Here is a 12,419-nt window from a genome sequence, read left to right on the forward strand (position 1 = left end):
TAGCTTATGATTTAGTCTAAATGTGGTACACTGAATACCGAGCTTCATATTCAAGTCAATGAGGTAAAAGCTATACACTGAGAAATGCAAATTGTAAAATAATTGCTTCAATTAGTAACAATCAAATTAATTAAGTTTTTTCTCATCCAGTTAACGAGATAGAATAACACAATATCTTTAAAATTGAGTTTTTCCCAATTGAAGTAATTATGGAAGGTCTTGCATCGCCCTGAATGGGTTTATTTCACAACAATGACCCGTACATTATCTTGTTTATTACACGGCCACTTACTTAAGAATTCAATAATTTGACAAGAAATCGGTCAGCCAGAGTCCGACATCAGGACTCAGCCCATAGCAACGGTCTGTTATAAAGAAATAAGTATAAGTATCTTCACACTGGCCTTAAAACTGAGCCCGCTACAACCTCTGGACGATCGATTGCATTAATGCGTTAAAGAAATTAGTGGTGTCAAAAACAAATTTGTGTTAACACGTCATCAACATGTTAACTTTCACAGCCCTACTCTTTATACATGTGACTTTTGACTTGTGTAATATCTAATATCTCAGTGTATGTGTATATTTGTATACATATTTATCTTCAAAGCAATGCAACTAATAAGCATATCGTCATTTCACCCTTTAATGAGACGGTACACAGTTATAATTCCTGAACACGCCTGCTCTATCTAGCCTACGCTGTAATAGTAGACTAAGCTCACCAATCCATTTTTTATTTTTCTGGCAGCAGAAACACATGAAATATGGCCTAAATGGTCTGCCCTCCCACCACCAGCCATACATCTTGGGGATTCAAGCAGAATCATTTTCTGCCAGAGCAAGGGCGGATGTAGCTACGAGTGGGAGTGGATGAGCAGCGTTGGGAGAATGTGCTCTTGGGGCTGCAGTGGGGGGATGTCACTTAACTCATTTAGTTCCTCTCTCACAATGAATATGGCCATTTTGCTCTTCGTGGGGTAAGACTCCATTGTGATGTCCGAGACCCCCCCGGGTGACTTTGTTAGTGGAGTGCTTTACCATGCGAGTGATTAGCAGGAGAAGGTGTTCTGAGATTTCATGGCTGCCAGTTGAAACAAAGGGACAGAGGAGGGGACCCAAAGAGAAGCCACGCTGGCCGAGAAACCATAATTAGGCAAGTAAGAAAAGCGAATGAATGAATGAGCGACATTCTCTGAAGTGTAGAGGGTCAGGGGAGGACAGTTTTTGAGAGGAGGTTCCTTGCTGGTGGATGATGGCTGTCTAAAGCAGAGAAGGGCACCTCCTTGTCGGGGTGAGAGGGTTTGATCTAGGCCTGGAACCGCTCCAGTGTGCCTTCTGGCCATCCCTGAGGGAAGTGGTACTCTGAAAGCTCCTGGCCAACCTGTGGACAACCTTGGCATCGATAATGAGCTTGGTGGGCCTGAACTTCTGCAGCAGACTGTTACCCAGGCAACAGGCTAGCCACCGCATGCTCCCTGAGATTGTTTACAAAATGACAAGTGGCTTAGGTGAGAGCCTGCAGCTAAATCAGATAGCGTAGGCCTCAGCCGAACTGACAGGGGCTTTATTTTATTCATCACCCATTTGTTTTGTTTTTTCCTTTTTTTTTTTTTTTACATTGGGTTCTTTGGGGTGTTTAAAACAAAACATTCAGAAATCACATCAGGGGGAGTTCAAGCCCTTTTTTTGTCCTTACTTATTGTTTTTGTTATTTATTTCGCCCGAAGATTAACCATTATTACAAGACTGTAGTCCTTGACGTCACTCCTTAAAGCTTCAGTAGGCAGAACATTTTTGGCATCATTGGGTAAAAATTCCATAATAACCCTTCGGCATATTGAAATCCAAGTGCTCTGAGAGAAAACTAGACTTCTGCACCTCCTCATGGCTCTGTTTTCAGGCTTTAAAAAATCCAGCACGTGATGGGAGACTTTAGCCAATCACAGGTAATTTCTGAGAGAGAGTGTTCCTATTGGCTGTGCTCCGACTGGTGGGCGGTGCTTGGTATTTCCTCAACTTATCTAAACATGGCTGCTGTGTCACAAACTTTCTCATTTTACAGCTAAACAGTACACTACAAGATGTTTCTGAAAACATTTGATGTGAGAAATAGACATTACAGTAACAGAATATTGATTTATATTTGATCAGCGCTGCCTAGTTTGACCGTTTGATTGGAGTTCACGAGTGATTGACAGCTGCTCAGAGACGACAGCTGGATGGCAGGCTCCAGCTCGGCTCTGATTGGTTGTTTTCCTCCAGTCTGTGAAATCTTGCAGATGCCATTAGGAGCACCGGAGGACACAGAGGCACATCATTTTTTGTCAGATCACCTGTCTCATGCACTACTGTCAGGATATAGTGACTTTTTTAAATAATATTTGCTCCATTTCTACCCACTGCAGCTTTAATGTTAGCTAGTTATGTTAGCGTAAATGTTATGCCAACGTTACCTTTGGCCACGCCACTCACGGAGCTGACTGTGGTGGGACGCTCGTAAATTTATGCCACACTCATTCAAACACGTCATTCATCTTGATGTGTCGCTGGTCTTTAAAGTGACTACCTCTGCGCATATTGACTCACTGTTCACGATGTGTGAGCTGCCTTCTGGAGGGGGAGGGCTTGTTGTTTTTCATGTCATGCCCACCACATGTTAGCTAGACAGCTAATTACCAGTCGAGACCAACAGTGACAAACACACACACACATGCACTCTAATTCTCTCTTTCCCTCCTGATGAACAACAGAGAAACTTATTCAACCATGAGTTGAAAGAAAAAGAAAAAAAATGATGAGTGCGTTTGCAAAAAGCAGCGGTGCTACTACTCATAAATGTCAGTCCCAGTCTCTCTAAGAACGGTTGTATTCTGGAGCCGTGTACACTTGTGTTAAAAAGAGTTGAGACTAAAATTGTACAGCAGAATCAGGTGCAAAATTAACACATGTAACATGACCAAATGCTACATAATCGTCTATCAAAGTAATATTGTTTGGATTCACCTATCAATATCAAACTCTGGGTTCTCTCATATCAACCCATGTGGGGAAACACATCCAGTGTCACAAAATATCCAAAGAAAATTGTATATATTTACAATTATGCCACAAGCTGTTGGACATTTTTTTACTGTGATATGTGTAGTGGAATTAGCTTCACTAGCTGTTTGTTAAAAATAAAGATATTTTGAAAAGTCTGCACACAAAAATGGGAGTTGTGCAATATATAGCACAAGAATATACAATATTGTTTATTAATATAGGGCACTTCTCATTGGAAAGATGTCAAGGCCAGCTGTCAGAATTAATAGTTTGAGATAGCTTCATTGTTAATGGAGAAGTAAAACATCTGGTACTGGCAAATAAGCACTTTAAACTGAAATATGACTTGCTGCCAATCAGTAGTCTGAATATAGGCTGTAGGTGTGCATTGTTTCACTCAGTTCATCGGTTCACAGTTGTTTCTGTAGACAGTTAACAAGACTGAAGTGAAAGGGGAGGAATGAGGAGAAGGTAATGTCAAATAGCTCATAGCTGGTGTCTGCTTCACTGTGGTTTGGTAACTTCAATTTTAGAGCTCCTTTTTCATTATTTAGCTGCACTGCAGTGTTGGACCAGACATGTCCAGCCTTACCAAGAAAGTGTTACCACTCGATGATACACACTGGTGGTAAAAGGAATCGGCATCTTGGTCATATTGTGAGCTGACATGTGCTGGCAGGTGGTGGAATTGGTGTGCAGTGATGGTCAGCACTCACTGGTCTGTCTGAGGATGATGGGAACCCTGTTTCCACCAGAAGGCATTTGGGAAAAGTGAGGAATAGCTTAAGTCTAACCCTTAACTCTGGATTCTTTACAGCCTTACACAGCCTCAGTGATCGGCTGATGAAACTTTCCGAGCTAAAAATATACACCTTTCCTGTGCTAACGAGCCATGAATGATGTTTCTGGCATCAACACGTGTTGCTAATTTGCACAGGTCCCTGCTGGTTCCAATAGCTTTAGGGCATCCTATCTTGTAGTATACACATCTCATCTGTCCATGCTTAATGGTGACTGCAAAGTTGTTTAAGAAAACAATGATATTTGTAAAGTTAGAGTGGCAATCCGTTAGATTTCAGTCCTGGTTGATTTGGCGACACCCTATTTACTGGTGGTAACAGCAAATATGGTTTAATACTACAGGTCAAATAATACTGGAGACAGCAAAACAAACTATTGTTTTAATAAAGTCGGGAACAAAATAGCTTTTATCCATCATTCTGTGAGCAACCGTGATCTGATTTTATGCTGCAAGGTATGAGTCTGCAAACAACGAAAGTAAAATTAGTTTGCTTTCTCGTTGAAAAGTTAGAGGTGTGCAGCCTACCGCTCTTCATCTATGACTAAAAATGACTAAAATGTCTTGTATTATAGACACATTTTTGATCAATAGCAGTCAGTGTGAAGCTCATTGACAAAATAATTGCATTTGCTGTGACTGCTTCATAATAATAGACAACTCACATTTCACTAGTTAAATGCTTTTAATGTGAAGCTGCAGCAGTAGGAAATGTTCTTTTTGCATTAGCAGTAACTAAGTATATTCTTATATATTGCTAAGAAGTGAAAGTCAATCATACATTCCATTGCAACGCCAGCACCCAGCAGCAGACCATCCAATTGGTAATGCTGACATGTTGGGAAGGAGGCTAAATAACGCTCCAAAGTTGGGCTAAATTTTAGCAAGGAAAAACTGGCATGGTCATTTTCAAAGAGGTCCCTTGACCTTTGACCTCAAGATATGTGGATGAAAGCGCAGGACTGTGACACTAGAGACTGGCGCATTCTGAGTCCTGTCTGTGGTTTGGTGTAGGCGACAAATACTTAAGGTTAGGGAAAGATTGTGGTTTTGGATAAATGTTAATAAACATATTATCTCACGCTTCAAGTCACTGTGGACTTTTTCAGTATAAAACTAAGACCATAATTGTTCCCTTACCTTAACTAAAGAGCTGTGAGTGCTTATTAAAAACACCCATTAAAGTTTGATAATGTTGTAGTTGTTACTAGCGGATATTATATAGCAAAACTGGATATGTTGGCAGAAAAAAAAATCAATTTTCAATTAACCTTTCACCCCAACAACATTTCTGCGACTTGCCAGATACGTTAATTAACAATATTTCCTCTACCAGAAAACATAATTTGGCCAGCATTACATTTTCTTCAAAACATGTTACAAATTATTTGTATTTAAACATATTTTCCAGAAGACAGGGTTGTTACTGTACATGTAGAATAATGCCACTGTAAATTGCAATGTAACTGGTGCAAAATTCAAAGCCACTGCCCTCTGCAAAAAAAAGTTGTTTTTTAACGACTTCTAAAGGCTGCAGGGGGCGAGTGTTACTCATCCTCAGAATTATTGGTGGAGTGGTGCCTTTTAGCCACAGGATGTCACAAAACACTGTGGGTGTTTTTTGATCACAGCGTGACAGATAAATCTAAGGTTTTGATCATTTAAAATTATTTATGAGGCTTCCACAGCCACCATCGTTGGTTTGTACTTTCACTGTTGCTGTTCTTGTCTAGAACAAAACTAGCTTTGTTTATTGTTGTATTCAACTCATTATCCATTTGTCCACCTTTTGCGGTATTAGTAAGGTATTGTTTACTAGTGGACATGTCACAGTTTTTGTTTAACTTTGTAAAATGATTTCCTTTTCATCATTGACTTTCAGAACAAGTGGCAATTTAATGGCAGGCACACTTGGAATAAGAGCCAAATCAAGTTCTTTTGCATGTCTTCATTAACCCTTTCCACAAGAAAAAATAAATGTCTTTCAACTCTGTAGATGTCAACTTCATTGTCTCAAAATTCAAATCAACTAATTTATTTCACCTGAACTCAGCTGTTGTTTTATTTTTCGCAATCATATATGTTGTATAATCTTAGGACACAGTGACCCACAATCTTCCACTGCCACCTGATATATTATTTCCCAATTGTGAGGCAAGTGGGTCCAAAGAGCAATCTGGATGGGCAGATTGTGGAGCTCGGGTGGTTCAAATTGGCATAGCACCCCCCTCCCATCCCACCATCCCCCGCAACACTGCCAGATTCTCCCTTCAAGCTTTCTCAAGCTCTCTGAATTATTGGCTTTAGGGCTTCGGTTCAGACCCTGCTTTAGGAGGCTTTTTTTGTCAATGCAACATACACATGAATATGAATATCATTATCTGCTGACATGAGGACACAAGGCAGATTAAAACACGATTATCTGGCTTGTTGTTATTGTTTCAGGCAATAGATTTAAACTAAAATTCGAAGATGTGAGAGCTGAAATAATTTACATCCAGCTGTGCCGTTTGTTTACATGTCTTGGGGTATCATGGGCCTAGTTAGAATTTTTGTACATGAGTTGTTTTTGAATCGCAGTAATTGCCATCATCCTCCTCTGTGTTTACGACTACAGTATTAAAATAATGACAAGAGGGCATATCTGCATTTTTGAGCACAACTAGAATTCATATGCTTGTGATGAAAAAGCTTAATGCAACACCCATAGCACCGACTTTTTAAGAAATGTTGATATTACGTAACCCATATGACCAAGGCTCTCTGACACCGCATAGCACGATGCGGATCATTTATACTCAAAGGTTCAGATGTGAATCGTTTTCCCTCAATGTTGTGAATTGGTTGAAGCTATCAGTTCTCTCTCTCTCTCACTTTGCCTGTTTGTTACTATTTTCTTTCTCAACCTTGTCATGCACGCCATCAGGTCTGTCACAGTCAGGCAGGTGACAAAGGTAATCTCAGAGCCTTTGACGGGTGTCATCGGCATAGGCAAAGCCCTTTAAACACGGCCCCGTCCAAGTTAATGGCACACTCTGAAGGGAAAAAATGGATAGCCCGAGAGACTGAGGGGTGTGTTGACAGCGCAAATGCACGAAGGACACACATGAGTCATCGTGCGATTCTGACTTGGGCTGTTCTGACACGGGGCACAGCAGGTATCTCGGGTATTGCTCTCCTGACAGCTGCAGAGACACAAAGGCTTTCATGCTCATTTCCTAAGACCCCACAGCTTGCAAAAAAAGTGATGATTACTGTTACTTCTGCTGTTAGGCGAGACAAGTGCAGCCAAGACGCAGTGTGATGCCATAGTGATGTTTTCCGCCAATCAATCGTAGGTGTCCGACTGAAGTGACTGTTAAATATACGCAGTATTTTGTGTTATATGACACCGTAGCCTTTTGAGATAAAACTGTGGAACCCCACGGGTATACGCGTGCATGTATACAGTACGCGTGTGCATGTTCTTGCAAACAGCTGCGATACCCCCTACAGCCCCACCAGTTTTCTATACAGTGGAACAAGTGGGTGCAAAGTACTGTGACTCTGCCCCTCAGGCATTGTATTTATTTGTTTATTTGTCTACATTTATTTCTCCTGTTCCTGGCAGGGGCTTGGGAGGGTAATTACTGGTGTGGAACAGCAGGAGAAGAAGCCAATTTAAGTGTGGGCATCACTGAGGTGTGAGGCCGGCCCCGAGAGGCTTCGGCTCCTCACCTGTTCCATTTAGGCTTGGAAGAGAAGCGGGGCCATTGGGGCTCGCCACAGTGTGGGATTAGACACAGCATTTGGACACACACACACACACTGTCTATCTCACCGTCTCTCCCTCTTCAAATCAATAAATAATAACATGGGGACAAAAATGTTCCATCTAACAATATAGTTGAGTGAGAAGATATTTTTTATTGTCCCATAAAGAAAGCTGAAAGTTATTAGCCCACCATGCACCCAGAAAATCTAGATCATTACACTTTAAGCATTTGTTAAGAAAAAAAAAGTCTTTGAGACTGAATTGTATTTGAAATCTATCTCAGCTTGTTAACTGCTTTTTCTTTTTTTTTTTTGCGATGCTCAGCATCATAATAGCTTAAAAGCTTAACACACCGAACCACACACATATCTCAAATGTGACAATAATAGCTTCACTCTTTTAAATAGGCAGAGGTATGAACAATAGGTATTGTGTGGGGAGAAATAAAAGAACAGAGACAGACACCGACTCATGAGTATGAGAACGGGATTTAGAAAGAAAAACTTTAACACATCTGCGACAACTTTCCTCAGAAGCTTGGGGCAAGGTCGGGGAAATTGTGAGTTTCTCTGTAAGTCCCTCCAGAGGGACAGGTGCGAAACTGGAAAACTGATTCTTCTACCATGATAGCTCCATTCCAACACCCATTGTGAAAGCCAATCGCCTTCCTTCCACTTTTTTTATACCCCCCGAAAACTCTTAGGGTCCGTTAAAACCTCCTCAGAGCCAACTGCAACAGACAACAGTGAACTGAGGTAAAGGATCTTTTTTCTTTTTTTGGAAGATTAACCTTCTATAGTAGACACAAATACTACAGCTACCTTCTTCCCCAACTCTATACTGTCATGTTAACATATTATACAGCAATGACTGATGCGTAAAAAGAGTGTTTATTCATTTAGGTATATGCTGAAGTCTCGCTCACAGAAGATACACTTTAGGCATTTCTGTAATGAGGTTAGCATAAGACTGGCATAACACTTTATTTCAGTCTCTTTTAGTTCAAAGCTGACACTGCTCTCAGTTGACATTGGCCAAAGGCAACAAACATCACAATAATCGACCATACACTTACCAGCGCCTTTTTACTTTTCTTTTATCAACAGTTTCACAAAAATCTCTAATCTGCCAAATCCAGCAAACGCCCTGTTCCACAGAGGATTAGTTTGACGAGTGTTTACAAGTGCATAGCCTATAGCTAAGTTTATGTTCAAGGGAACAACACTTGATGAGGACAGCGTGCATGAACAAATAAAATAGAAAGCATTTATATGAAATAGACTTTTTCAATCTTGACAATACAAACATTGTAAATGAGCCCCTTTTCATTTTCCAGTGGTAAAGTAAACTTGGACCAGAGTTGTTGTCCTTGCAACAGAATGGCAATGAAAAGGACTAAAGAATGACAACCTTGTAGAACTCAGACCAGTTTATTTGCCACATGGGTCCCTATAATGGACAAAGTAATTCCTGGGATAATCAGAGGGAGGTCAATGCCAGGCATCCACAAAGAGCTGAAAATGGTGAAAGTATGGTTGGTAGTGTTATTCAAACACATTTTTTTGTTATATTTGGTGAAATTCTCGTTACATCCCGACAGCAATCAATAAATAAAATGCTCTAACAAAAAAAGATAAAAATCCAGTATCTGTGGCTGTCGCAGGAGTGTAATAATCCCGTCCAATCATTTCATGCGGCCCGATTGAAGTCTCTTAAATATTCCACAAGCTGCTATCTTAACAGCAGTGAGTACTAACAACAGCCATGTTCATTGTTTACGTTCATAATGATAATTTTGGGGGAGTGGCTCGATGTTGTTGACTTGTCGATTTTCTTGGTGCCTTCAAATTGGGTCGGATTTACCGTGTTTACTAAAAGAGTCCATATGTGGTATTCACGACCTCATAAGTGGAAAATTTCTGAAAGCTCTGAGTTTATGAGTTGTGACATGTTTGTTGACGTTGTCAGAAATGGCGGAGGCCTTGGCAGTAAATTATTCAGTGTATAATAAGTAAATATATTGTAATTTTAGTCGTATATTGTTTTAAGCTTTGTAATTTTATAAAAAACACTTGAACGTGAAGCACATTGTGTACACGACACTCGATGTTGTAAACACGAGCTCACGAGTTTCATTTGAAGGCCCCACATCTCTAGATTTAGGGACATTTGGAGCAAATGCTGCTAGCTGCTTTCATTGCAAAAGAGATGGCAAAATTGGGCTGGGTTTTTCATTTGAATCATTTAAAAAAATAAAGTATACTCTTGCAAGTTTCTCAGCATTTCTAACCCGACCTTTAATTAAATTTCTCGCAAAGGAGAGAAAAAAACACATATGATTTTTGATTGATGTGACCACATTGTGATTCATGATCTCCATATACACACAATCTAATACTGTAAATACAGTTCTTGTACCAGGAAAAACAACTTGGTAAAGGCTTGTAGCATTCTTAACATTTACATAAGCTTCAGTTCTCTGATTTTGAAACAAATCAGTAGTTGGATATCCATTGGAAATCACTCTGTTTGCCATGTACAAACATAGCCAAGCTCCATCTCCGTCTCCGGCTCTCTCTTTGTCTCTGTCACACACATGCACAAACACACACATATGGGCATGCAAACAACCATATGGCCATTGGGCCATATGTAAGCTGTTCTATACAGCCTCTTCCATGCTTCAGTGGTCCTGAATTGGACGATCTTTCTCTGTTTTTCCTTTCCTTCCACATCAGTGTGGATAACACTCACACTAGTATTGTCCAAGGTCTGCTGAGTGCTGACATAGCTAACTGCTGTTGTTGTTTATACCTCACCCCTCACCGTACTCATCTAAGGTCAGTTTTATCTCCTGTATTTAAGAGTTGCCTGAGGCCATGTGCAAGTGCACGTACAGCAAAGACCCCCTTACTAATTCCAGCCTGTCACGCGTCGTGTTTTGATGCTGAAAGAATTACCAGCTTTGACGACGGCATCTATAGAAAATAGGCTGACTATATCAAACGTCGGCCCTCATTAGCAGCTCGTAAATGAACTGTTTTCACATCTCTACACTTGTGTCTGTGAAAACTGTCACACAATTTGTCAAGTTACACATGCCAGACAGGCCTGCATAGTTGAGACTCCCATCTTGATTGAAATTGACTCTCCTCCTTTTCCTGACTACACCAATACTTCTGCTCTAATTGCAGTAATATATTGGTGTGTCACGGTAATCGCATTACATCTGACTACCAAATGGCCTCAGAGCCGGCGCTCATCCATATTCTCTGATACCCCAAAAGTGACATTAATCAATCAGCTGATCCATACTCAACCATGCTCTGTAAAGCTTTGCCTCATTCATCTCTGTCTTCTGTCTGTGTCTCTCTCTCGAATCTCCCCCTCTCTTCCTCTCTCATATTCTTTCCTTTGCCTCATCTTTTGTTTTACTCCTTCATCTGCTGCTATAATCAATGTTCATGTGGGGTCCGCTTTTTATGCTGTGTGCCTGTTCAGATTTTGTGATGCTGTACATCGCAGGTGTTAGATCCACCCGTGACTAGTCCTCAAAACTCTTCTTGCTTTTTGTTTTCATCTCTTGATGTGCATGTTTGTTCTTTTCTCTAAATCTGAAATGCTAACTTGCACCATTGTCATGGACGGTTTCCTCTCTTTTTTTTTTGCTCCCTTTCATCTTGCTACAGCGGTAATAGGAGCAACCAGAGGACATGTCTCACCATATGCATATACTCAATCTGATAGGAATTGTTGTTTTGGAATCTCCCATCTCCCTGTCCCCTGACACCATGCCTATAGATCTATTTTATTTGAAATTGTTGCAGCCTTTGGCTATCTCCATGGCAGTGTTTGTGTTTTTTTATAGCCACTTTGTGTTGATAAGTAAATTCTGTTGGATGTAATTAGATTCCTGTCACCGTCTCCATCCCCCGGCTAATTTGAGAAAATATGCCAAGAAACTAGCAACACGATTCCATATGAAGACTTCAAGAAATGCGCAAAATAAAGTGATACTCATTGTACCTAAGGGGATTTAATATTTTCTTATGAATCACTTGCACAAAAAAAAAATACATACTACTTTTTAAATAATTTAATGCCTTGTAGTTGTATATTTCTTCAAGATGTAGACATTGAATCTTGAATTTTGGCACCACATGTCTGCCATAGAAAGCACAGACTTACATATACAGAGATGTTAAGATAGAGAAAATGTCACTGGATATGATCATATCCCCTGTCAGATTTCAACCCAGACTTCTTCAGCCAAAATTATCTCATTTTACACTTTGTCTGATATGTGATTTCAACGTATTGCAACATCTACTGAAGACATCACCGCTCTATATCATCTCTATAATTGAAGCTACCTCTCTTTATCCTTCTTGGGCAGAGTACTAAAAAGCTCTTATGTCCTAAAATTGAAGGAGCACAGATGGCCCCAGTGCAGTGAATAACTTAGCAAAATTAATGTAGAACTTATTCAAAAAAAAATGGCAGCAGATTGTAGCATTAAAGGAAATAATCTATTTAAAAAAAGATGAAAGACATAGTACTTCTGCATTGGTTTGAAACACGTCTTTTCATCCAGCACTGTATCCAGTTGGCAGATGTTGTCTTTGTACCACTAAGTCTTTGGTTAAACTCCTTCATAAGTCGATCATCGGCATGCTTTATGGTATTACTCATCTGATATGCACTGCAACAGGCATCAATGTAGAAAAATATTGAAAATCAATATTTAGTCAGGGGTGGTATGTTTTGATGCAACACAGCAAACTACTGACCTTGCTTGTAATGATGTGTAGCAGCTCATGA

At 40.1% G+C, this 12,419-nt stretch overlaps 1 protein-coding gene across 13 annotated transcripts in view; it reads left to right on the forward strand.

The window, feature by feature from the left end:
- ctnna2 (catenin (cadherin-associated protein), alpha 2) overlaps positions 1-12,419 on the forward strand; it is a 375,732-nt gene that overhangs the window by 171,581 nt on the left and 191,732 nt on the right. The window contains exon 8 of one of the 13 annotated variants that reach the window (XM_037765893.1): positions 11,288-11,598. The exons of the other annotated variants lie outside the window; for them this stretch is intronic. Within the exon in view, the coding sequence (XP_037621821.1) occupies positions 11,288-11,293 (6 nt within the window). The 3' untranslated portion in view covers positions 11,294-11,598. Of the gene's footprint in view, positions 1-11,287; positions 11,599-12,419 lie in introns of those variants that run through there. 13 annotated transcript variants of the gene reach the window in all.

Source organism: Sebastes umbrosus, chromosome 3 (genome assembly GCF_015220745.1).
Source record: "Sebastes umbrosus isolate fSebUmb1 chromosome 3, fSebUmb1.pri, whole genome shotgun sequence".
Classification (NCBI taxonomy): domain Eukaryota; kingdom Metazoa; phylum Chordata; class Actinopteri; order Perciformes; family Sebastidae; genus Sebastes; species Sebastes umbrosus.